We start from the raw sequence: 25652 nt of genomic DNA, 5'->3' as shown, positions 1-25652 counted from the left end.
CACTAGTTTAATAAGGAAGTTTACGTAGATTTACATTTAAGCAACTAGGCAACAACATGTGTCTTTAAAAATATATTGATATATTGTAAGGAACTCTACCACTATCATATGGTCACTAGATGGTTTGAGTGTCAAATCAAAATGATGTATTAAATGTTTTTCACACTTGGGTCTTCAGTGTTGAATATATTGTGTCCAAACAGTGCATGTAAACGGTGCACTAGGGCTTTAAATGGCTCCTTGAACCCTCGGGCACCCAGTTAATAAACACCCACGTCAGCACAGTGATTCAGTTGCTCTAACCGGGTTTCGGTCTTTAGGGCTGAACAGGAAGTGCCTGAGTGTGGACCCTGGACGAGAAAAAAAGCAGAGAGAAAACGCAAAAAAAAAATAAAACATGGATGTGGTGGCGGACTTGGGGGCGAGTAGACTTTATCGGGCGCCGGGTGAATCGAGTCACCAGTGAGTATCGATGGGTTTTGTCAGGAATATCTCGTGGGGCGTAAGCGGGTCCTGCTGACATCTCACGCCTGGGAAAGAGTCGTTGGGTTTGGGCAGCAGGCAAATCCTCCCCGCTGCTCGCTGCGCTCCGGACCTCCGGCGAGAAGTGGGGGTGGTGGGGAACATGAAAACGGGCGTATTAGCGCGCCTTATCCCGCGTGTAATGCACTATCTATCCATCTGATAGCAGAATGCTCAGTTGCTGTAGGTTTGTGTCTATTTTTTTCTATTGTGTGCTGGATGGAGCCTGAAGTGGGCGTCGCTCCAGGACAGACTGGGTTGCTCTGGTGCGCCGCTGCCCGCTTTTTTCTCGCAGGACTGCAGCACTCCGGTGTCGTTTTTTAGGTCGCTTGATGTCTGAATAAACGGATAGCTCGGGTAAAACATCAGACTCGGTTTCAATGTGACATGAAGAGCAGCATGGAGTGACGCGGGCGGGCGTTTCACCGTGGGTTAACGGGCGCTGTGGAACCTGCCTGTGAGCTTAACCAAATAAACACTGTAGGCTGTACATGCAGAGTCTTCAGTATAATGTTTAAATAGGTTACTTGGGAAGAGGAAGAAGGTGAGGTTGCGGCATATTTTTTTTTACTCTTGAAATGACATGTCCGGCTATGTCAGTTTTATTTTTTCTCCACCCATCAGCCTGACGTGTTTGCAAAATCAGAGATTTGACGCGTGCCTCAGCGTGCCTCAGGGATGATTACAGGTTTTTTTTTTTTTTTTTGTCACCCGCTGCTCTCTGACTGGAGTCGGGTGTAGCCCATTAGAAGAAGGTTATGATTGAAGGCTCGTCCAGCCAATCTTTATGCAGAGTAGGCTCCTAGGGGCGGGCTTCCTGCGGAGCTGGAAGTGGGCCAGTGCAGAAACAAAGGCAGTAGATAATTGTAATTTACTTCAAGAGGGTGTCTGTATAGTAACCATTGGCCGAGGTAAGCTGACTATCATAATGTCAGATGTCCCATGAATCACACTCCTGGAGCACATGCGTCCTTCCAAAATAATATAGGCTAGTATTCAGATGTTGTGTGCGTGTAGAATCAGTCAATTTGTAGCTGTTAATTTAGCTCTGCAAGGAAGAAAGTCACTCCATTTCAGCAATGTGTCTAAAAGAATTGCAAATCATATGTTATGTCATGCTCTTGCACAATACTTTTTTTTCTTTGCTGAAGACAGAAAGTGTGGTTCTGTTATTTTTGTCTCCTGCAGGCAACCTCAGAGATGGTTCAACACTGCTGACATCACCGTGGCTCACCAAAACAACTTGCTCAAGCAACTTAACCAGCAGCGACGCCAAGAGCTTTTCTGTGACTGCAATGTGCTGGTGGAGGGCCAGCTCTTCAGGGCCCACCGCAATGTCTTGTTTGCCAGCAGCGGCTACTTCCGCATGCTGCTGTCCCAGGGGCCGGATGGGCTGTCCGACTCTGTCAACGCTACCTTTGATGTCTTCAGCCCTGAGACTTTCACCGTCATCCTTGATTTCATCTACTCTGGGCAGCTTGACCTCTCCAGTCACAATGTGATTGAGGTGATGTCTGCAGCCAGCTATTTGCAGATGAACAATGTCATCAGCTATTGCAAGAACTTCATAAAATCTTCCTTGGACATCAGTGTAAAAGATGAAGACAGTGAACGATGCCACAGCTTGTCTGAGACCTGCAGTTTCACCAGTGGAACAGGAGAAGAGACCTCAGAGCAGCAGCAGCAGGGCCCCTGCTCTGTCAGCCCACCACCAGCTCTTTGGACCCGGGACAACTCTAGATCCCAATCTGGCTTCATGGGGAAGGAGTCAGACCAAGAGACAATTGCCCAATCCCTAAATACGAACCCAAATAGCCCTACTGATGACATTAATGCAGAAGCAGATGACCTGCAGGACCCTCAGGATCCTCTCTACACTTTGCCAGTCACAGAGCGGCGGCGAGGTAAAGGGGGAACCAAGAGGAGAACACCCTACAGCACCCGCTCAAACCAGCATGAAGACTTGGCCATTGAGGAGGCAAGGTCACAGAAAGCTGAAAAAGCGGAGGAGCTATATGCTACTTTACCGTCTATCGTGGGAGTTATTGGACATTTTAATAAAGGTGAGTTGGAGCGTATGTGGAAATATGGAAGGTTAATAGCACTTCTAGCTTCAGAGAAGTTAGCAAAAGAGTAGAATACTGGCATGAGTGTTGCCATCAATCAAAGATAATTGTTGATATTTGAGGAATCATCAGGAAAGCAAATGCTCTTAATACTTTCTATTCCCCCTTTTCAGACTCCAACCCCATTATGCGCTTCAAGTGCCCCTTCTGCACACACACCGTGAAGAGGAAGGCAGATCTGAAGCGTCATTTGCGCTGTCACACTGGGGAGAGGCCATACCCCTGTCAGGCCTGCAATAAACGCTTTACTCGCCTGGAGCATCTTCGTAGCCATTTTGAAACAGTAGGTTTAGTTACAACAAGAAAATCCTTGCTTGATTCAAATTATGACCTCCATTTTTACATCTCCAGTATAAGTAATGATAATGCTTTCAATCTAGGCTCAGGCAATGGGTTAAATAACAAGAAATGCGTTGGTTTTTTGTGTATCAGTCTTCACAACCATCCGTTATAGCCACACCAATAGTAACCAGGAGTAAACATAGTCACATACAGTTTCATGGTATCAATGTTTTTTTTTTTGTCTTTCTTCTCACAAGATCCATCAAGCCAGGAAGCTGGTGTGCAGGAAGTGTAAATGTCAAGTGACAGAGGAGACCGGTCATGTGGTGTGTGAGGGCACACGACGCTATCGCATGTGCGCCACATGCATCCAGGAAGTGGGTTGTGACGAGATACCCATGGACAGTCTAGAGGGGACAAATGATGAGCCGGCCCTGTTACTGGGGGTGGACGGGGAGGAGGAGGGGGACACCAAGGGCAGCTGGATGGTAACAGATGATGATGACCTGGCTGAAGACTCGGGGGCTGACCTCATCATCCAACAAGTTGACGACAGTGATGAAGATCTGCAATGAAATGGAACCAAAGTGTTTTTGTGTGTCGAAGCAGGCAGGGGTATTGAGTGCCAATATTCTGTGTGTCTGAACTGAAGCCATGTGAGAGAATTTATGCATAGAATATGTGATTCATTGTAAATACACACATTTATCTTATATTTGTTGTCTAAAAATGCAACTGGTTAATCTTTACTTTAAGGTTTGTTCACCTCTGTGACAAAATGGAGTGTTTTTTGTTTAGCTTCATAAAGATATGCAGTATCCAAAGCATGATTATTTGCTCCTATTATAATTATGATTACTCGATCATAAAGTATGTTTTTTGTATGCATGCCTTTGCTACTTTTTGGAACTATGTGCCAGATACTAGCTGACATTTGAGCAAAAAATAGTGACAAGGACAAAATAATGCATCTTTTATTTCCATTCCCACTTTGGGAAAAGTTGAAAACAGACTGTCTATTTCAGTGTTCCATGGTTGCCGTGCTTTTCATGATTATGTTTGACTATGATATGCACTATGATATAAAGCCAATTATAATTTATTTTTTACTTTTTGACACGATAAAGATATTTTTATATGTTCCTGTGTCTGTCTCGTCCTGTTTTTTTTAAGTGAAATTGGATATAAATCAAATCATAAAAGAAGCATTGCACAGAAGATAAACATAAGGTACAATAGCAAATAAGATACAAATATTAAAAACATTCTTCCATCCAATTCAATAAAGGTGACAATCGAAGCAATTACTTCTGTACATACTGTTTAATTCTGTATCATTTGAAAGAGTTCATCGATGAATTCAAATCTTTTAACAGCAAAAAGTTATTCCGAAGAACATTTACGCATAAAAATAAACCAATAAAAAAAAAATGCAATTGAATTAGTTGTGCTGTATTTAGAATCTACATACTTTACAAAGGAAAGTTTTATGTGTTTTTTATGTGAATATGACAGTTTGGCCAAACAGTCAATAGAAAGTCTGAAAGACAAAAGTGAGTGATTCACGTTTATTAAAAAAAATGTATTTTTTTATTTATAGAGTCAGTTATTTATGGCAAGCTGTTTAGGAAATGAATATATTGAATGAAACTTTGAATATATTGAACAAAGTCTAAATATATGGAATGAAATGTTGAATATATTGAATGAAATTAGAATATATGGAATGGAAGTCTGTAGTGTTTTTTCAGCTGACATCTCCGTAAGAGACTCAAAAAATCCCTCAAGAAGGATGCACAAAGTGCCCTCAGAAATGTTTTGTTGAACATTACTACTCAAATGCAGTGAAAATGTTCCGATAATTGAACTATGATCTTCAAGGCGACGCAATCTACATTCCAAATTATTCATATCATTTTGAGTATGAACAGCTGTTTCAAAAATGTTTTGAAGTTCTAAATAATATTGGTATATTTCAGCCGACGTAATTTTGTAAAATGAGCATATTCAGCAGGGTATCTGAATTCAGCAGGGTATCTGGTGGATAGAGAGATATGAAATCAGCTTCCATTCAGTATATTCAGACTTCATTCAATATATTCAAAGTTTCATTCCATATATTCAAAGTTTCATTCAATATATTCAAAGTTTCATTCCATATATTCAAAGTTTCATTCCATATATTCAAAGTTTCATTCAATATATTCAAAGTTTCATTCAATATATTCAAAGTTTCATTCCATATATTCAAAGTTTCATTCCATATATTCAAAGTTTCATTCAATATATTCAGTCTTCATTCAATATATTCAAAGTTTCATTCCATATATTCAGTCTACATTCAATATATTCAAAGTTTCATTCAATATATTCAGTCTTCATTCAATATATTCAAAGTTTCATTCCATATATTCAAAGTTTCATTCCATATATTCAAAGTTTCATTCCATATATTCAGTCTACATTCAATATATTCAAAGTTTCATTCAATATATTCAGTCTTCATTCAATATATTCAAAGTTTCATTCCATATATTCAAAGTTTCATTCCATATATTCAAAGTTTCATTCCATATATTCAAAGTTTCATTCAGTATATTCAAAGTTTCATTCCATATATTCAAAGTTTCATTCCATATATTCAAAGTTTCATTCCATATATTCAAAGTTTCATTCCATATATATTCAAATTTTCATTCCATATATTTAAAGTTTCATTCCATATATTCAAAGTTTCATTCCATATATTTAAAGTTTCATTCCATATATTCAAAGTTTCATTCCATATATTCAAAGTTTCATTCCATATATTCAAAGTTTCATTCAATATATTCAGTCTTCATTCAATATATTCAAAGTTTCATTCCATATATTCAGTCTACATTCAATATATTCAAAGTTTCATTCAATATATTCAGTCTTCATTCAATATATTCAAAGTTTCATTCCATATATTCAAAGTTTCATTCCATATATTCAAAGTTTCATTCCATATATTCAGTCTTCATTCAATATATTCAAAGTTTCATTCCATATATTCAAAGTTTCATTCCATATATTCAAAGTTTCATTCCATATTCAAAGTTTCATTCCATATATTCAAAGTTTCATTCCATATATTCAAAGTTTCATTCCATATATTAAAAGTTTCATTCAGTATATTCAAAGTTTCATTCCATATATTCAAAGTTTCATTCCATATATTCAAAGTTTCATTCCATATATTCAAAGTTTCATTCCATATATATTCAAATTTTCATTCCATATATTCAAAGTTTCATTCCATATATTCAGTCTTTGTTCAATATATTCAATTTCATTCAGTTTCATTCAATATATAAATTTCCTGAACGGCTTGCCATAGTTATTCCCTGTAAATATGGTTCTAACTCCCTATTTTCCCTAACATGCTTTTTTCTTTTCTTTTTCCACGCCCGTAGATGGCGCCCTTTCTATACTTACGAAAAGCCCACTCCACTCCTCCCCTCCCGAGAAGAGAGTGACGTCAGACTGGAGGCTGGACCATCATGGCGGCCGTCATGAGGCTAGTCAACAGAGGCACTTTAAGTTCAACAATGGGTCAACAGTTTTTGGCGTTTAGTTCCGCAGCAAAGGTAAAGTCAGTGAGTTTTCTAAAGATGTTATCTTCCACCTGGTAATAGTGAAAGTTTAGTTTGCAGCAAGGCTTGTCATCCTACTGTAAGCGTCCTCCAGGTTCAGTAACCTACATGCATTTGGTTACCTAGTTTGTTGTAAGCTCGACACTAAGCAACTTATAAAAACCCGAATGTATGCATTAAATGTTTTTGTGTTTTTGTGTAGGCAGGCGCAAGAGCAGGCCAAGCTCTTCCTGAAAAGGTGAAGATAGTGGAGGTGGGACCTCGAGATGGTCTACAGAATGAAAAGGTAGCGAATAAAAATATATATTTCATTTAATAACCAGAAAACAAACACATTAGTCTACGAATGGAAATATCTTACATGTGTGATTAGACCTGACTTTTTCAAGTCTGCTCTGTTTCAAATGTTTTATTGAAACAGGGCAGGTGCATTGCTCATGTGTTATGTAACCAGGCAAAGGCCAATATCCGTGTTGCCCTTGTGTCGTCTTTTATTTCCTCTTTTTATTTCCCTGTTTTCACTCTTAGACCATCGTGCCAACGGAGACAAAAATACATTTGATTGACATGTTGTCAGCATCAGGGCTTACAGTCATTGAGGCTACCAGCTTTGTTTCTCCAAAGTGGGTTCCGCAGGTGAGTTTTTCCTCTCTTAGAGCTTTTCAAATGGAAGTTGTTGAGACACAGCCCGTAGAGAGCAGTCAGAAAGTGTTGTTACCCCTGGCATTAATTGCATTCTGTCCCCTTTTGCCATTATGTCAGATGGCTGACCAGGTGGAGGTGATGAAGGGGATCTGTAAGAGACCTGGCGTGTCTTACCCGGTCTTAACCCCAAACCTCAAAGGTTTCCAGTCTGCAGTGAGTGTCAAGCATCATAATTCAACACTCTTTTATAATAGCTACAATGACTTACTGTACGTCCAGCTCTTTATACACAGCTGTGTCTAAAGGTATTGAGGAAAAATATCCCTTTCCTTGCTCTGACACACTTCAGGTGAAGGCTGGTGCTTCGGAGGTTGCCATATTTGGTGCTGCATCTGAGCTGTTCAGTAAGAAGAACATAAACTGCTCAGTGGATGAGAGTTTACAGCGCTTTGAAGAGGTTATGAAAGCAGCTAAAGAGGCTGGTGTGCCAGTAAGAGGGTAGGATTACAAGTTTCCTAACTGTCAACAAAACAGTAAATCATTTGAATTTAGTGCTTGCTTTGTATTACTGCTATGTTTCATCGATGTTTCTCGTCACCCCAGTTATGTTTCATGTGTGCTTGGATGTCCATATGAAGGCAATGTGGCACCTGAAAAAGTTGCACATGTGAGTTTTCAATATGTACAAGATTAAATGAAGGCTAAAGTCTTTTTAAAGTAGTTGTCCTTTTTGTTTAAACAAGCCAAACTTTGTGTTATTTTGCAGGTAGCTAAGCGTCTGTACTCCATGGGCTGCTATGAGATCTCCCTTGGTGACACTATTGGGGTGGGAACTCCAGGAAGCATGACTGAAATGTTGCAAGCAGTGAGCAGAGAGGTCCCACTTAATGCTCTGGCAGTGCACTGCCACGATACCTACGGTCAGGCCTTGGCTAACATCCTTGTAGCATTACAGGTCAGTCGGGTTCTAGTTTGGTTTTTTATATCCTCAGAAAAATTGAAACTTTGGTTGTCTTTTAAAAGGACAATGTCTAATATATTTATTTTAATTTATTTTCTGTTTTTGCAGATGGGAATCAGTGTGGTGGACTCTTCAGTAGCTGGATTGGGCGGCTGTCCTTATGCCCAGGGGGCTTCTGGGAATGTAGCCACTGAAGATGTAGTCTATATGCTGCATGGACTTGGGATTCAAACAGTAAGTGCTTCTCTCTGGCCTCCTGTGTCTTATACTTGCTTTGATTGCTAACATTAATTTTTAGATAACTTTTGAAAAGATGGGGTTTTTTTTAGAAAACACTGACTTATTGTTTACTTAATTCATTCATGAGTCTTTTGTTTATTTGCTTTTGCTTATGAGGAAGAAGTTCTTTTTCTCTCAAGTTTGACTTTCCATCCTTTTTATTCACTTCTCAGGGGGTTGACCTCTCAAGGCTGATGGATGCTGGAGCTTTCATCTGTCGAACCCTCAACAGAAAGACCAACTCCAAAGTCTCACAGGCCACTTGTAAACTGTAAATGAAAGCCAAACCACACAGACTAAACAACCATGCAACCTGGAGCACTCATCTTTTACGTGTTCAGTTCTCCTCATTATAATTATGGAATCACTTTTCATTTACATGTATAAGAATATTTATTTAGTATTGGGAGAGTCTTTCCACTGTTGAGAATAAACCCTCTGATCAGATGAGCACTACATTAAAGCATAGCTGGAACAGTGCCTTATCACTTTAATCCTTAATATTAGACCCATCACAAGCCTTCACCTATCTTTTAAACAGTGTGTTTGCTGTATGGGCATTGGGGGCGAGCCAAATAGAAGCACAGATTTTGTTTATAGTAATAAGTTCAACAGTTAAGATGTCAGAGCGAAAGATAAACTCTCCATTGATGTCATACAGAGGCAGAAGTGTTGTTTTGATTTCTATCATCCTTAATATGCAGTGATCACTGTTTTCAAACTGTTATTTTAATAGACAAAGGGAGAATCTAACACATTCAGCATGTATGATTTTGGGTATTATACCGATGTGTGAAATAATACAGATGTGCAGTACTTCTCTGATTTCACAGAATTGTTTTTACATGTAGAAGTTCTAGTTGTACTTTATTGGTTAGATATTTATTTTGAAAAACCTGTCTTCTAATTAATGATGTACATATTTAACAATATTGTGAGTTAAAAAAAAATAAAACGATTTCATAAGTAAAATGCCTCGCTGACTCACAATTTTCAGTGTTGGGAGACACCTCATGACAACTTGCACTGCAGCTTTCAAATTGCTTTCAAAGTTTCACATAGTTGCATGAAAGATAAAAGAATAGAAATGCCAAACAGAAAAGTAAGAGTCAAACTCCTTGTACACGTGTTCGGCAAATTGATCAGAAACAAATTTTAGGGCAATGAAAGGACTACAGAGTAAGGAGTGCTGTTACTTAATTGAATATTTACAGTGGGTGTGTCAATTCTGCCCTTTTCTAGTCAACATCAGATCCACAGATCTCTTAGGAAAAAACAATTTGAAGCCACAATATAAGGCCTTTAAATGAGGGCTATCTTTAGCAGTCTCTGTGGTGATTAGGCAGTTTGTTGCGGAAATGATTCAGAATAAACAAAAAAAAAGTTTTCTTTGCCACACCTCATGAAAACCTGATGGACAAGTCCAGCAGGCAGACTGAGATTCTTCACAAGAAACGTAAAAGGTAAAATGCTAATTGATGTAACTGGTGATGTGCAGGACAAGACACTTAGTAATGAGTCAGCTGCAATGGAAACATTCCACTCCTTTAATACAATAAGAAGGATAAGTCATATTTTGGGATAAAAGTGTTTGCACTACCGCGTGTCGACGTCTTTAGTTTATATAGATATGGGTTGTTCCCACAAGTTATGTGTTTAACTGGGAATTGATCTAAAGGTTGTTTTTCAATGAAAGCCTTATTCCAAAATTAAAATTAAACTCAAGCTATCAAAAAGCAGTCAGTAAGGACAATTCAGAAAATGAAAACACATTCAAAAGATATTATATAAATTTAATTTATTTAAAAAAATTACTTTATTAACAGTGCAGAAAACATTTTTCCACCAAATGTCCATATCGAGCTATGAGAGATTCATAAAAATATGTAGTAGTTCAACGAGCTGTCTGTTTGTTCAACATTTCCTCCTTTCTACACTGCGCTCCGACTTCTAGCAGCAGCATTCCTTTTGCGTTATTTAAATCAACAATGGTCTTGGATGAGGCAACTTTGTGTACAAGCACGCCAAAGCACAGGCACTCTATGAACAACTTGAGGCTGTGTGTCATAAGAGCAAGCAAATGCCCACCAAGGCTTTACCTAAAGAAATATGGCAGTGATATATGCGTGTTGCTGTAATAAATCTTAATTGGGAAAATAAATGCAGTAACAACGTTTTGGTCAGTTTGCACACCTTCAAGTATCACTCGGGCATAACTCCATGACTCAGAAGTGTCTGCACTCTCCAGCAGAATGGTCTACCTATCTCTCATGACTTGGAGTCATCAGTACAGCAAATTAGAGAAAGCTATGATTTCATCTCAGTTAAATAAAAGAAAAAGATATCTCTGAAATGTGTAGGTAACACTTGACTATAACAAGGCGCCATCACACTGCACTATAGACACTGGCAGTGTGGGTGAATACCTCTGCCAGGTGTGTCCTGTCTTCTTGTGTGCAGTGTTTCCTTTCCTTCCCCTCCCATGTTAAACCTCCTATCACAAGAAAGACAGAGAAACCACACTGGAATGTTCTAATACGGGTGAAGGGGTGAAGCTGAAAAGCCACACAGGCCTTTATTGTATTCAAAGAAACCCACATATCATAGACAAATCAATTTGGCTCTGTGACTTGTAATTCTTGTGGATGTTGACTTGGAAAACAAAGTCCATATACGCTCAAAAAGAGTCTTAGATGTAGACACAAGGGCCCACAGGATGAATCCAGTTCAGATGACTCAACTTCCAGGGTCTGACACACTCTGGCTCATAGTTCTGAGTCTGTTTTCTGAGATTTGTCATTGAGTTAACACACAAGCACTGCTCATCTCCTTCCCTTTGGCCTGCTTTTGTTTTCAATCACGAAGAAGTGGACAGGTCTGGAGCAGAGGCCCGTATCTTCTCTTCAAGTCTGAGTCCAGAAGGTCTGTGTGGAGACTTGAGTGCAGTCTTGAAGGATGGAGGCTTTTCTTTCAGGTCAGACCCCATGGACACACGCAGGTGGCAGTTGTTGAAGGGGTCATCGCTGTAGTTGTCATGCTGCACAGCCATGTTGCGACTGCGCCTCTTAACCTTGTTTGCGCATCTTACAACGCGTTTGGAGATGAGGTAAATGATCTCACAGATGTTCAGGACGATGCAGAGGGCCGAAGCTCCAACCATAAAGTAGGTGAAGACCTTTTTCTCAGTTGGGTGGCCGATGTAGCAGTCCACCTGGTTGGGGCAGGGTAACACCTCACACTTGACCAGCCTTGGCAGGTAGAAGCTGTCGTAGATGTGGTGGAGGATGTAAAGGAAGGCAACCTCGATGCCTGTCTTTACGAAGAGGCTGATCAGATAGGTCCACCACAAGCCGCCGTGCTTCTTGCCTGTGTTGCTGTATAGCGTCTTGGTGTCGCCATGCTTGGCCTTGAACTTCCGCTCGCGGTCGTCACGGTATGCAACATGCATGACCACCATAAAGGATGGGCAGGTGACAAAGATGAGCTGAAGAGCCCACAGGCGGATGTGGGAGATGGGGAAGAAGTGGTCATAGCAGACATTGGCGCAGCCGGGCTGCTTGGTATTGCAGTCAAAGTCTTTCTGCTCGTCCCCCCAAACTCTCTCTGCTGCCACCACGTACACCATCACCCTGAACACAAACACCACTGACAGCCATACCCGCCCAAACGCAGTGGAGTATTTGTTCACCCCACTGAGGAGGGCTTGGAAGGTCTTCCAGTCCATGTCGGCTGGCACTCAAATTATTTCTTCCCTTCTTCTCTTCCTGGGGCTATTTTGTCTTCAGACCTGGACATCAGAATAAAAAAAAATAGTTTAACATGTTTTCATTGTCTACTGAATACCCTGATTATTATTTTTTTAAATTAGTAGATGTTCTTCCAAAGACAATTTAAGGGGAAAACACCTCCTACAGGTCTCTTAAAAATGTCCCTGAAGCAACAATAACACAGTAATAAGCAGGCCTGGAGCCAAGCTGTTCTTCAAGGAAACAAGTTGGACCAACGTTTTAACACACCCTGAGTTTATACGTATCTTAAGAAGTAGCCTAACTGATAAATCTTGTACATTTCCTACAAAGATTAATTCAAGAGCCTACTTCAACAATAACAGCTATGTAATGGTTATGTGTAAAACATAAAAAGCAGACTTCAGACACCTGAATATGTCTGAGTAAAGCAGACTTTTACGCACAGACTGTATGCGTAAATTAGCCTTATTTCCTTTTCAGCTATGGCGCTTTACCGACACGTGTCTTTTCTTCATTCGCTTTTACAAATGATAGTCTCGCACACTATGGTATACTATGAGCACATTTGAAAACATCCATTTAAGTTCGGCTCAAGCGTGAACTTCAGCTGAGGCACATCGACAGATCACTAGACTACTATGAGTTCATTACTTACCAACAGAATGTTCAGTCCATTCTTGGGTGAAATACTCGTGACTTAGATATCTCCGAGAAGTTTCTTGTTTCTTTATTGTAGTTTTAGTCCTTTAACGTACAGATCCGGCTCCCCTCGGCAGGTAAAGGAGCGCAGTGTTGAGAAATGCGCCTGTGGGTGGGGTTAAAGAAGAAAGAATGGAGCTGCCCCAGATGTTCCTCTCTCTCTCTCTCTCTCTCTCTCTCTCTCTCTCTCTCTCTCTCGCTCCCCTCTCTTTCTCCCACTCACACGCCTGTGTTAGGTTGCAATTCAAATATTTTTTGCATAACAGTAAACCCAGCTCACATAGACCGTATTCAAGTACTTTGGATATGTTTTGCAAATAGGCATACAATCATGTCATAAGAAAAAATCATTTACGGAATTAAATACCAAATCACAGCTTTAGAGGTTTAAGACCACATATGATTTTAGTCTGTTAATGGCAATATTAAGACCACAAGAGGTCATTGAGGGTCTGTTACAAACCGAGGGACAGTTTAGTTTTATTGCACCACGATCAAAGAATAAATAACAACATTTGCCTTACATACAAAAAAGGCACCTTAATTCACAGTATCCTATCAGTATCTTTCTACTAAACTGTGTATCACAGAGAGTTATCAAGGCAGAGCACTGTCCTATGGTTTGTTTGTAAACGTTTCGAGACAGCAGATTTTTTTTTGTTTAAAGTTTCCAGGAAGGGTTATCGCCATGTCTCAACAGATCACTGTACGTCAGCAGACACACCTTGAGGTGAATGCATTTTTTGTTGTTTTTATGCAGTCACTTTTTATTGCAGATTCTTATAGCATTCTGAGTGCCATGCTAGAGAGAAGATCAGAGTAGGGAGATCAGTTCATTTGTCACAGAGTATGTTGGCAGGTAACCAGAAAAAATATCCAATTTCCCTGTTCCTCTTTTTTCTGTACTTTTTTTTTCCATAACCTAGGAGTGCCAACAAGGCGTATTGTGTCCCCTATTGTCTTTCCAGCCAAGCTCTACTCAGATGACACTGTCAAACGCTCATCCTCACTGTCACATCAGACTGTCACTTTTTGTCTCCTCTATACAATCTTTTAAAGCCCACAACCTAACTTAACAGACTTTTCTTACACTTTATAGATCAGATATCCTTATGGGGCTTCTTCACTGTGCATCTGTAAGGGAAGCAGCCCTTTATTGGTTTTGTTTGTGAATGAATTGAAGTCCATGAATGTTGTGGGGATGATCAAATATTAGCCCGAACAAAAGCCATAGCTGTGCCAGAACTTGCCAGTTCTTGTAGGCCTGTGCCCATGTGTGAGCCTTTAGAATTCCTGGATTCACATTACATGAAAGGATTAAAGACAAGTTCATATATCATTAGTCAAGTCAAGTCATTCTTTTTGTTCAGTACAATCACACACAATGTCTCAATGGGCTTTTTTAGGCACACAACAGTAACGCCTCCCAACCAAACCCATCACTTCTAAGGAGAAAAATACATCCACAAATTGTCCCTTATATCAACTTTGTGACTTTAATTTACAAGAGTGTAACGTAAAAGGCGTGAAAAGTCATGTTTGGATTGAAAACCTGATAATCTGAATAGCTTTTTCTTTACTTTGTTTACTCAAAAAATGAGATGTGATGGCAGAAATTCAGTAGTCTGGTACCAGCCTAAAATATGGTTGACCACAAGCAAATTAGGCATCTGTATAGTTACATTTATGAAGAAATGACACTCTCAACTGTAATGTTTCATTTCTACAACACTGAAAGTATGAAGTAGCCCTCTAAAGAGTTGCTGTAGTCTGTCCTTTCTTCATGAAACACTCCATTTTAAAGTCTCACAGCTGAGTGCTGCAACTCTCAGAAGATTCTCAGGAGGATCAAGTCCAGCTGTGCTTTTTAAGAAAGCCATCCAAAGCTCGAACACATGAATGAAACATCTGCAGTCACAACATTTAGAGCAGTTCAGGGCACCAAAAAATGGCATTCGAGTGGGGGAGGGGAAGAAAAGTTGCTTCTTGGTTCCAGATGAAAAACTGGTCCAGGCAGTCTGCAGGGACACACCTGGAGGAATGCACCTTGTGACTCAACCTCTGCCAGCCACAAGTTTTGACAAGACAGACCTACACAACAGGATAAACAAATCGCTTTTCACTACAACAACTGTGAAAGGGAGGAAATGTACCAGAGAGCAGAGAAAGCACGGACAAGGAGAAAAAAAACTACCCGAGAAGAATTGGGAGGGTCTTAAAGTGGGAGTGATCTTGAGCTCATTTGGAGAACTACCCATTCAGGCTGGGCAAACACATTATGAACAAAGAAAAGGGCACAATGTAAAGCTTGGTCATAAGGTCCTGTAGATATTATACTAAATAATATTTGATATATCACTTGAGAACTTGAGAAGCCAGTGTGAATGTGACAATATGATTTAAATTAAATCACTTCTTGTCATGATTAAGTTTAAACAAAAGACCATATTTTTCACCTCCTCCACATGAATCTCTCTGATCAGACATTTTTGCTTTTATCGGCTGTGGACTAAGATTACCAGTGACATATCTGCTGCCACCCCACTACAGCAGAGGTGACTAATGACTTTTTGGCAGCAACTTTTCCTTTCCTGAAACTGTGCTCTACTTGCTCAGACACTCTACAGGCCTCACTTGTTAATCTTCATTGAAACTACTGTCTACTGAAATAGACTTAACAGTTTCAATGAAGCCTGTTAACTGAAGTGTCTGCAGGTTCTCCTCTCCTATGTTTGTGGAAAGATGTACTGTGGTTTTGAGGTTTTTTTTTTTTTCAAATGTTATGAAATCATTCTTCATGGCTCTGAGCAGAAGAAAATATATTCATTTCATTTTGAGGTACTGAGGTGGCTGCACAACTTTCAGAGGCAGATACCAAAGGGCAAGGGTGATAAAACATGCCATTTAACTCTCACCACATCTCCATAATCCCATGTAGCAGTTTAAATACTGGAATCATCCATTCAGAGGCTACACGCATTAACAAATTCCAGCGATGGGTGGGTCCAAACACACCATTACGGATGAATCAGCCCTCCTAAAAGCACCAATCAAGCTAAACAATGAAGGTACTGCTCCTAGCAACAGGGCAATCTGTGAGCCAAAGAGGAGGAAGAACTTTAAGGAACACATGGAAAAAGTTCAAGAAAGAAAGTCTGAGATCTTTGTTAAACCACAGAACTTCCTTTGTCTGGTTTACATTATTCTGATTTGTTATGCAAAGACTTTTTTTTTTCAACATGTTGTGCAGTTAAAATAATAGCTCTACATTAAATGCAGTACACACTTCTGTGTTTGGGCCTTTATAAACTGGATATCTTGCTCTTGAGAAAAAATGAAAACACATACTCAATGTTTAAACAAGAAAAAAATATTTAATGAAAAAATATGAACAACTATGCAATCATGTGTATCTCAGTTCTGTGAACTATGCACATCCTGGAATCATTCAATCTGTTTACACCACAGCATTTACGCTGCAAAGCTCTCTGCTGCTTGTTTACAGAATGCAGTATGACATGTGAGAACAGTAACTTGCACAACAGAAAAATGGTCCAAACCTTTTGATAAATTATGAAAAGTACACTATTGACAGGGTCACATATGAATGTGTGCATAAGGAAAAGACAGTTCTGTTTGAAGCAAACTTTTGGATGTTGGGCAGTGAGCAGGGGAAAATTCTTACACAGAAAACCACATGTGTTTGTAAAACCACTCGCTAGGCCATCGGGTGACTCATGTAATTGCTATCAAGGCTAAATCCAACACTGCATCACGTTTTTTTCATTATGCATGGAACTTCATCTGTACATTCTGCTCTGACCCAAACCCCACAGTGTGCACATTCCAGTTCAATGAAACATGTCTTCTGGCAGTGTAGAACCAAACAGTTAAAACCTACATCAATCGTAATTCAGTCTCTTGGAAGAAAAATGTAGGAAGTCTTTAAGGAAGTGCCTGTATTTTGAGGTAAGACACTTTTCCATCTCTGTTTTCCATAAAGTCTTTATTCTAACTATCTTCAAGATATGGCAACACTGTATGAAGGAGCAGGTGTGTTGGGTGTTTTTTTGTCTGTAAGCTTCAAAGTGTTTGACTCCATCAAGTTGCTTCCACTGGACATTCTGTTGGTCATGTCATGGCGAGAGTGTTGAAGCGAGCTGATACATTCACGGCAGCGTTTGCCAACCAGGTAGACGATTTCAAAAATGGAGAGAAGGATGCAGACCAGGCTGGTGACCACCATGAAGAGGGTGAAGATTCGTTTCTCAGTGGGCCGAGCAATGAAGCAGTCCACTTTGTTGGGACAGGGCTTCTGTTCACACTTAATGAGCGAGGGGAAGTCGTAACCCTCGTAGATGTGGTAGACGAGGTAGACGAAAGTGGCGTCCACGGCTATTTTGAAAACCAAAGTGAGGACATAAGTCCACCACAGGCCTCCTCGCTTCTTGCCGGTGTTCTGGTAGAGACGGCGGCAGTTCTCGCCATACTTGAGCTTGTTCTTCTTTTCTCTGTCTTCCCTGTAGGCCACATGCATCACCACCAGGAGAGAGGGGCAGGTGACAAAGATCAGCTGCAGTGCCCACAGCCGGACGTGGGACACGGGGAAGAAGTGGTCATAGCAGACATTATGGCACCCAGGCTGAGCTGTGTTGCATTTGAAGTCCTTTTGTTCATCGCCCCATACCTTCTCTGCTGCCACCACAAATACCATGACCCTGAAGAGGAATACAATGGAAAGCCACACACGGCCGAAGGCTGTGGAGTACTTGTTCACTCCACTGAGGAGGCCTTGGAGGAATGCCCAGTTCATGACGAGGTTTGTTCACAGTCTGTCTGCTCTTCCCGCTGATGGAAGACAGAGAAAGCACTTCTGAGCTGAAACGGCACGGACAGAAGTCGAGTAACCGTCACTCTAAGACAAAAAGAAACGACAGTCATACCAGAGATAGAGTACAAAGTAAAGACAAAGAAGTAAACTGAAGTAAGGCAAAGTTAGGATTTCAGTCTCGACATATCTTTGAGGGGAAACGAGCACCTAAGTGTGCACCTAAAAGTGTCTCAAACGTTTCTAAATTCTAAACTTTACCATGAAATTAAGCGTCCAGAACCTATTGTCCTGAAATACAGTCGGACAACTCACTCAAATCCACCGGTCGCTTTCCTTCTACTCGGGTAAATACGCTTCCAGGTTCGTACTTTCCGTGCGCAATTACGCGTTTCCAAAATATCAATTTAAACACTTTACTATCCAAATATACGGACTTGACTTAATCCGAACATGTTCGCGGTGCTATCCTGTATAGTAATATACAAAAAAATCATTTGAATACTTACAGTTAAAATGTTTTTTTATCGCGTTTCAGTGTCGAAGCAGGAGGAACGAGGTTTGGGATAACCATCACCAATGAGTCTTCGCAGATTTCTCAACAGTACGGGAGTGAAGTGGGTGGAGTTGTCTGCCTACCATGTCTTCTCTCCACTCAACCTGCTCAGGTGGGGCAGCCCTGCTCTATCAAATATTTGTTGTTCCACTCAAGTTCCAAGAGTAGACGACGACGGATTCGTCTCACTTTCCCCGTCACGGACCGTGATCATTTTAATAATAATACAAATAGAATTAAACTTACCTAAACGAGATTTAAGCACAGATTATATTTGTAGCGTGCTTTTCTTTCAACATTCACAATTATTGTTTTTACAAAATCATTTACATTCATGTAGCAACCGACTTTACTTGAATGTTTGTGCATTTATTCTTAACAAAAATAAAACAGGGAAAATAAGCATTTTAAATAGTTAATCAAGCATCAGTAAAGGTATAAATAAAAACGATGAGAAGATCAATGTGATATTTAATTTGCAACAAGTCAACAGAAATTGGATTTTGATTCTTTAATAAAAAAGTGGGAGTTTATTGAAATATTTACATTACAAAGTACAAAAGACCAATAACAAACTCCTGCTCTCTCATTCATGCACTGTCTCCATAGACACGTACAAACTAGCACACAGTCTTCACATTCACACATATTCTCCACAGTCAGAGATGATAACTTTCTGCTTCGTTTTGCCTTCTTTTGATCCCTGAGCCTGCAGAAAGGAAACACAAATTTACATTACTTACAAAATGCAGCATGATTGACTTAAACCTCTATTAGCAATTATTACAATAAGAACTCAAATATAAAAAATATATATTTTTGCTACTGAAGTCAAGATTTACCAACTACATTTTCAGATGATCCTTAAAATATCATCGTTTTAAAATCACCTCTTGTATTCAAAGCAGCAGCTTCTTACTTCTGCTTATTTTGGTTTCAGTCGTACCTGTACATGTTTTATTTGCCATGAGAAGTGAGGGATTTATCTATGCTTAAAGAACATATTATTTCAGAGCTATAGTCATGTTTTAAGCTGGGTTATGATCACAGGTGCGCAGCTTTTAATATGGCAGAATGCATCTCACATAGGTTTCCAGTGACTACATGTGATTTCATCTTATTCCCCAGTTCTACATGTAAATTAAATAGAGGTAACAGTATAAGCAAGGGAACAGCGATTCTGCGATAATTGATTTATTACTAAACAATCAAACTTCACAAAATCTAAATATTTGAAAAACACAAAATGTTACTAAAAACAGTGAAGAGCAGGATTAATGTATTCACGGTCAGTTTCACCTCTTAACATGCAAAATCATTTAACTTCTTTTCACTGCTGTCCTCTCATTCACTTTACCCTTCATGTCATAACAGCACTGTGAGGAGTCATTAAGTAATGAACTGTCAGTCAAATAGGAAATCTGTGAAGATCTTCATATTGTTTTTAATTTATTATTAATAATAGCATCACAAAATTCAGGACAAGGACATATTTATTCAGACCCTTTTTTCACAAGTATGAAATAAATGAACTGATAAACTGTAAAGTGAGTGAGATGGAGCTGCTGAAAATGGAGAGAAGTGTCAAATTTGTATGAATCTTTGTTTGTTCATGAGATAAAACATCACTCAGTATAGTAATACATTTCAGTGAAGTGTATGAACTACACCACAGACTGGAGTATCTGTGAACTGTGGCACAAAGAAATACCAATCACATCTTTCCACCTCTTCAAACGCACAGTCCCGCTCTCTTTCCTCTTCCCTGTCTGGAGTTGTTGGGTATTGAACAGTGAACTGCACTGGCCTTTTACTGAATCAGTATGAGACATGATTTCTCCTTTATTTCTTTGCACTCAATTTGAATTCAAATACTTATGCTATGTTTTAGTTCGTATGGAATCACACTTGAATTAACAAAATCAGAGAAGTTTCACGAGCTACAAAGAAAAAGGAAAGGAACATAATTGAGTGGTTCGTCACTCAAAGTAGTCCTTGCCTTGAATAAGTAAAGAGGGTGGTTCCCAATGTGGCCCTGGACATATTTGCTCACACAATAGGGAAAAAATGTGGTTATGTGTAAACACATGTAAGTTACAGGGGTATAGAGAGCCTTTGTGATAGAGAAAGAGAGAGAGAGCGTTTTCTGTTTTGAGTGATTTGAGGCTCTTATAATAATTGTATACACGCTTTGAAACAGGAATCAAAGATGTAATCATGTTAAGAAATCATGTTGCATCTGCAGCCCAAAGCCTTTCATCCCTTACCTCCATTGAACGGAGCACATCCATCCCCTCCACCAGGTCTCCAAACACCACATGCTTGCCATCAAGCCAGTCGGTTTTATCATTGGTGATGAAAAACTGAGAGCCATTACTGTTTGGCCCAGAGTTGGCCATGGAGAGCTGTCCTGCAAGCACAAGAGACACAAGGTTTGGCCAGCTATCTGCAAAATCCGCTAGTAAACATTAACCATGGGTCTAATCCAAAGAGAGACCTCACACTATGCAATCTGACAGCTGCCCTCCAAACTTCCTACCTGGAGCGGTGTGTTTGAGGACAAAGTTCTCATCGTCAAACTTCCGGCCGTAGATCGACTTGCCGCCGGTGCCGTTGTGGTTTGTGAAGTCACCTCCTTGGCACATAAACTGAGGGATGATACGATGAAAGCTGCTGCCTTTGAAGCCAAATCCCTTCTCGTGTGTGCACAAGCAGCGGAAATTTTCTGTGTAGGATAAAAGAAGGGATTTATTAAATGTCTGTGAACCCATACTTTGTTTTTTCAAAGGGTGATGCTACTAGCATCTCACACTGGGTGTTGGAATTTGTTGTATGGTGTTGTTCATTCTTTACAGACTCTCACTTGTAACTTGAAATTGTGCAGCTATAGTAAATTTGTTTTTGTCAAAGATGCAATGATGAGCACATGGCTTTCACACCTGCAGTCATGGGAACAATGTCAGCCCGAAGAAGAAAGCGTAGCCTCCCTGCTGGCTTGTTTCCAATCTTGATGTCCATGTAGACCTGAGGATTAACTCTGCCTTTTTTAGCGGGAGGCTCGTCCTGCAAAAACAATGTATCCTTTATGTCACTATCTTAAAATAGAAAAGAAGAAGCACCAGCACAGAAAAAGAAAGCCGCCTCACCTCCTGTGCTGCAGTGTTGGTTGATTCTCCAGTGGCGCCCTCGCCCTCAGCCTCCTCTGTGGTTTTACCAGAGAACTTCTTCAGCCAGTCGTCGTCCGACCAAACTAAAAAAAGAAAGCAGAGTTTCAATCAGAATTAAAAGATGTAAGTTAACATCCAGTCAAATGATTTCTGCAAAAAGGCTTTCATCAATCACCTGGTCGAGAAGAGCCTTCTTTGATTCTCATGGGCTTGGCAGTGTTGACCCGGATAGTTCGTCCAAAAAGCTCGGACTCATTCTAGCAGACAAATAGAAATAAAACACAATCTCTCTTTCTGTGCTTTTTGGGTACACTTGTAGTGACAAGCTTTTAGAAATAAAACACCACTGACAAATGTGCACCAATATGATCCACTTACCATATTATCAATAGCTGCTGCAGCATCCTGTTGAAGAAAAGGAGCATAGGTTAACTGGTAAGTGGACTTGTGTAGCGCTTTTCTAGTCTTCTGACTGCTCACTGTGCTTCTTACACTGTATGTCACATTCACACACTGATGGCAGAGGTTGCTATGTTAAGTGTTCATCAGTATTAACTTATCCAGTTCATTCACATCGACAGCCACTGACAGCAGCAAGAGTAATTTGGGGTTCAATGTCTTGCCCAAGGACACTTTGACATGTGGCTGCGGCTTGGGATCGAACCCCTGACCTACTGGTTGAGAGAAAACTGATTTTATAACTAAGCCACAGCCTGTTAGGTTTTGATCAGAGACTTTTTTTTTTCTCAACTGTCAATTCAAACCGTGTGTAAATTGAATTTACAGCTTTCTGACTAAAATGTGAAAACAGGTTCCTGATAAATTAGTTCAGTTCATATTCCTGTTTCAACGCTAAATCACAGCCATAATAATGACTGGTTATCTCCCCCTTAAAACCAAGCTTTCCCTGATGTTGCTTTTTTGGTTCTTCTGTTAAAATCTTACTATTTGCATCAGAAAGTAACAACACATCTTACAGCAGCCCACAGATCAAAAAAAAAAAAAGCAGCATATGGCATGCCACTCCAGGAGCAGCGACATGTGGTGTAAATTCAGCGCAGCTCCTCTTTTGTAAAGCGTCTCGAGATAACACTTTTTGTAAATTGGCGCTATACAAATAATGATTGATTGATTATTCAGCGGCCTGTGTCATGCATCTCTGATGGCACACCACTCGTCTGTCACACCAGTACCACCCATCTTCCACCACCATGACCCATATGAAAATCAATACCAGTGGTCCTGCTTTACTACATTTATATTTTACTGCTGTAAAGTATAAAGAAATGTTTGTCTTTATTGAAACTGTAAGTGCAACATAGCTTTGTGTTTAAAGACATGTGTATGTTTCTCTTGTCTGGTTTTCATGTGTAGTGATCAGTGATGACAGTTAAGAAATTTCATATTCTTGCATATTGAACCAGTAAACTTGTAGCAAAGTTACCAGCTAACAGAGTTAACCCAGCTGCTGTAAAACGCGGACTATCACGGATATGCACAAATGTGTGTGGGGGGGGATTTGTAAAGCTTGTGAAATAATCTGGGTTTTTTCCTACAGATCTAAGATTTTTTAAATAAAAATAAACCTTGTTTTAAGCACGTTTGGTGTGACTGCAGCTTCTTTCCCTGTCTCTCTGCTGTCTGCATGTAGGAGCACCGCAGGGATGCACCGACACACACAAACAGTCATGTGCACACACACACACACAGAAGGAACGCCAGGCATTACGCGCCTGTTGACTTTTAGTGCAGCAGAACATAGTCCATACGGACCAAGCCCTTATGGTCAGGAGTGTACCTGATCAGGTCCCACGGCCGGTTCTGACTGTGTCTGCATTCATCAACAATCGGTAAATGAAGTTCATGACGTCGTCGCACAGCACGCTGCGGTCTGTGAACTTATCCACACAGGGGAGAGCTGCATTATATCCAAACAGCGAAGATAACGCACGCTTCACTTTTCACTCAGGAGCAGCCAGTGTGTGACAGACACGTCCACTGTGGAGCTTTGACTTTGTAATGTAGTCATGCTGAGGCGGTTTCAGGGGGAGCAGGGATGGCCTGGGCACAACTACTATTTAAAAAATAATAATAATAAGGGTGGACAAATGTATTACAAGTACATACCTCTCCCAATTCAAATTCAATGAACGCAAATCCTCTGTGCTTTTCTGAAAGAAGAGCAAACACATGCTTACTTTAGTGTTTTACTGCAGTAACAGAGAGAGAGAGAGCAGGAAAAGCCTTCATCTTACCTGTTTCATAGTCTAATGGTATCTGGATGTCTGTGATGTCTCCAAACGGAATAAACGCTGCATGCAACACCTTCTCATCCACCTCCTCTGCTAGTCCACCTGACAGAAACACATCACAAGCTTTGATTAAAGTCAACAAGTGTTTGCATGCGGATTGAAGGAGCAGGTTCATGTCCCAGTCAAAAGCTGAAGTCTGGTTTATTAGTTCATTAAGTGTGATGTTATTTCATTACTTTTGTTTACGTGTCGAACTTTTATTTTGGGAACTACAAAACCAAATGAAAAGTCAGCCTGGTTGCCATGTTTTGACCTGAAGCTTTCACGTTTTACCAGCTAAATCTCTTCATATCTACGGCTTTTTAGTCCATATCTTTATGAAATTCTACACATTTAGTCCTGTGAAATTAGTTTCATGTAAATAAATGTCCTACGTTTCTTTCCTACTGTTACTTAAACATGATAACTAACTTATTTCATGAAAAAAAACCCGGTAACTTACCAACATACAGCACTCGTTTGTTCGCCGCCATGTTGGATTTAACCCTTCAACTGTGACCCCAAGCTGCTTGTCATTGGTGCAGTCAGACTAAAGCCCGCCTCCCTATGTCTACGTTTCCTCCAGCGCCCCCTGTTGGAGGAATCCCTCTATAATCTTACAACTCACTTTGTGTGGTTAACTGTGATAGTTAAGCTTTTAATTGCAGAGAACTACGTCAGCAACTTTAATATAAAAGCTCAGGTCTGTTTCTATCATTTCCCATTAATCCAGACATATATACCCAATAATTCATTTTGTTTTAGTCTACATCTGTACATTTTGTAATTACTGTACATAGCACAGATTCTTGCACTTTCTGCTTATTGCACTTCTGGTGAGATGCCAAACCTCATTTCGTTACTCTATACTTGTATATGTGTAATGACAATAAAGTTGAATCTCTCTCTCTCATCATTTCGTGATGTCATCCTAAACTTAGGCTATCTGTTACCTTTTTGCAAAATCTATGTATTTGAACAATTTAAATTACCCATTTTCAGAAAATGTGATATTTTAATTTGTTTGTTTTGCTGTGCATCTTCAGAGGTAGGCCTACAGTTGTAAATAATAAAAAGGATGTTGGCTGGACTTATTGTTGAAAATTGAAATTTGGACTTCATGGTAAGCTCAAGCTTTTATAAGCAGTGTGACAATGATCCAGGATGGAAAATAGTTAAACCTTAGCTGAACTAGCTGATTCAAGCTCAGTGTTACTTGAATTGACATATTTGGAATTTTTCTTTAATTAACATGATGTAATTTCTTCTTTGTTACACGTGACTCACCTACACTAGAACAGACCCATGCTTCATGTTATCTGCCACATCTGTGTTTTTTGTATTCAATAAGTCCCCAATGTTCAAGCTTGAATTATAATGAATGACTAACTCTTATAGATGAGCTATTAAACATAAGTAAAGATAACTTTTGGTTAGCCATTGCTAAAGAAAACACATGTGTCCAGGGTTATGAACCATATCTTGTTTCCAGAAAAGTTCATTAGTAGTTTTAAAAGTAGACTAACATACAACACAGGGAGCCCTCTTAAGCCCGGGGATTTATACCACTTGTATTTTTGTCTTTTCTTTATTAATCATGACCCACTCCCTAAATGTTTATCTGACTTGCACCTTTATCTTCCTTCCCTTCCTCACAAGTTTTTTAGCCAACTGGTTGCAATCCTAGACATGACATTTAGAAAAGATTTCAAAAAGTGTTGCATAAAAAATGTTGAACATCAAAGGATAACTATATCAAAAGACAGGTCGACCATGAGATTGTAACCTATAAAATTGTTTTTTTTTAATACAAACATTGTTCTTATTTACAAATGCAGTACATTGGATATTTATCATTCTGTGAGCTTAATATCAATCCATGCAAAATGATAGATGTGGCTCTGCAGTTTCAATTTGCTGTCCAGAT

The 25652-nt window shown here is 39.7% G+C and overlaps 5 protein-coding genes across 11 annotated transcripts; 2 read left to right on the top strand and 3 right to left on the bottom strand.

The window, feature by feature from the left end:
* The first annotated feature begins 297 nt into the window (after positions 1-297).
* Positions 298-4076, top strand: zbtb8a (zinc finger and BTB domain containing 8A). Of its 6 annotated transcripts, none has more exons than XM_020645032.3 (4): positions 298-462; positions 1711-2585; positions 2762-2931; positions 3188-4076. In XM_020645032.3, the coding sequence occupies exons 1-4, from the start codon at positions 398-400 to the stop codon at positions 3503-3505; spliced, it is 1428 nt and encodes a 475-aa protein (XP_020500688.2). In that variant the 5' UTR covers positions 298-397; the 3' UTR covers positions 3506-4076. The 6 variants fall into 6 exon arrangements, with proteins under 6 accessions (XP_020500688.2, XP_065822647.1, XP_065822644.1 ...); XM_065966575.1 differs by lacking the exon at positions 298-462 and adding an exon at positions 469-705; XM_065966572.1 differs by lacking the exon at positions 298-462 and adding an exon at positions 469-709.
* A 2325-nt stretch (positions 4077-6401) lies between these two features.
* On the top strand, positions 6402-9407 carry hmgcl (3-hydroxy-3-methylglutaryl-CoA lyase). The gene is made up of 9 exons (XM_020645022.3): positions 6402-6544; positions 6753-6836; positions 7079-7186; positions 7313-7408; positions 7545-7693; positions 7799-7862; positions 7962-8150; positions 8265-8390; positions 8609-9407. Exons 1-9 carry the CDS (start codon positions 6458-6460, stop codon positions 8708-8710), a joined length of 1005 nt encoding a protein of 334 aa, XP_020500678.1. The 5' UTR covers positions 6402-6457; the 3' UTR covers positions 8711-9407.
* A 1564-nt stretch (positions 9408-10971) lies between these two features.
* Positions 10972-13010, bottom strand: gjb3 (gap junction protein beta 3). The gene is made up of 2 exons (XM_020645049.3): positions 12840-13010; positions 10972-12222 (listed from the first exon to the last, which is right to left on the bottom strand). Exon 2 carries the CDS (start codon positions 12157-12159, stop codon positions 11293-11295), a length of 867 nt encoding a protein of 288 aa, XP_020500705.2. The 5' UTR covers positions 12160-12222; positions 12840-13010; the 3' UTR covers positions 10972-11292.
* A 3227-nt stretch (positions 13011-16237) lies between these two features.
* Positions 16238-18375, bottom strand: gjb10 (gap junction protein beta 10). Of its 2 annotated transcripts, none has more exons than XM_020645051.3 (2): positions 18221-18375; positions 16238-17798 (listed from the first exon to the last, which is right to left on the bottom strand). In XM_020645051.3, exon 2 carries the CDS (start codon positions 17694-17696, stop codon positions 16905-16907), a length of 792 nt encoding a protein of 263 aa, XP_020500707.1. In that variant the 5' UTR covers positions 17697-17798; positions 18221-18375; the 3' UTR covers positions 16238-16904. The 2 variants fall into 2 exon arrangements, with proteins under 2 accessions (XP_020500707.1, XP_020500708.1); XM_020645052.3 differs by having other exon boundaries at positions 16238-17761; positions 18221-18346.
* Positions 18376-18721: 346 nt separating this feature from the next.
* Positions 18722-24264, bottom strand: ppie (peptidylprolyl isomerase E (cyclophilin E)). Its single transcript, XM_020645070.3, has 10 exons — positions 24189-24264; positions 23690-23788; positions 23562-23605; positions 21813-21839; positions 21610-21691; positions 21414-21517; positions 21207-21330; positions 20807-20992; positions 20535-20677; positions 18722-18976 (listed from the first exon to the last, which is right to left on the bottom strand). The coding sequence occupies exons 1-10, from the start codon at positions 24217-24219 to the stop codon at positions 18908-18910; spliced, it is 909 nt and encodes a 302-aa protein (XP_020500726.1). The 5' UTR covers positions 24220-24264; the 3' UTR covers positions 18722-18907.
* Positions 24265-25652: the final 1388 nt, after the last annotated feature.

This window comes from Labrus bergylta, chromosome 18 (genome assembly GCF_963930695.1).
Source record: "Labrus bergylta chromosome 18, fLabBer1.1, whole genome shotgun sequence".
Taxonomy (NCBI): Eukaryota; Metazoa; Chordata; class Actinopteri; order Labriformes; family Labridae; genus Labrus; species Labrus bergylta.
This window is presented reverse-complemented; position numbering and strand designations above follow the sequence as displayed.

What these genes read in the sequence shown, in the direction of transcription:
- zbtb8a (XM_020645031.3), top strand. Translation starts at nt 1,523, where the DNA reads ATGTTGTGTGCGTGTAGAATCAGTCAATTTGTAGCTGTTAATTTAGCT. An exon ending in TATTGGACATTTTAATAAAG is followed by an intron (nt 2,586 to 2,761) that starts GTGAGTTGGAGC and finishes CCCCCTTTTCAG; the next exon opens with ACTCCAACCCCATTATGCGC. An exon ending in TTCGTAGCCATTTTGAAACA is followed by an intron (nt 2,932 to 3,187) that starts GTAGGTTTAGTT and finishes TCTTCTCACAAG; the next exon opens with ATCCATCAAGCCAGGAAGCT.
- hmgcl (XM_020645022.3), top strand. Translation starts at nt 6,458, where the DNA reads ATGGCGGCCGTCATGAGGCTAGTCAACAGAGGCACTTTAAGTTCAACA. An exon ending in CTCCAAAGTGGGTTCCGCAG is followed by an intron (nt 7,187 to 7,312) that starts GTGAGTTTTTCC and finishes CCATTATGTCAG; the next exon opens with ATGGCTGACCAGGTGGAGGT. An exon ending in TCAAAGGTTTCCAGTCTGCA is followed by an intron (nt 7,409 to 7,544) that starts GTGAGTGTCAAG and finishes GACACACTTCAG; the next exon opens with GTGAAGGCTGGTGCTTCGGA.
- gjb3 (XM_020645049.3), bottom strand. Translation starts at nt 12,159, where the DNA reads ATGGACTGGAAGACCTTCCAAGCCCTCCTCAGTGGGGTGAACAAATAC.
- gjb10 (XM_020645051.3), bottom strand. Translation starts at nt 17,696, where the DNA reads ATGAACTGGGCATTCCTCCAAGGCCTCCTCAGTGGAGTGAACAAGTAC.
- ppie (XM_020645070.3), bottom strand. Translation starts at nt 24,219, where the DNA reads ATGGCGGCGAACAAACGAGTGCTGTATGTTG. An exon ending in CAAACGAGTGCTGTATGTTG is followed by an intron (nt 23,789 to 24,188) that starts GTAAGTTACCGG and finishes TGTTTCTGTCAG; the next exon opens with GTGGACTAGCAGAGGAGGTG. An exon ending in CAGCAGCTATTGATAATATG is followed by an intron (nt 21,692 to 21,812) that starts GTAAGTGGATCA and finishes TTTGTCTGCTAG; the next exon opens with AATGAGTCCGAGCTTTTTGG.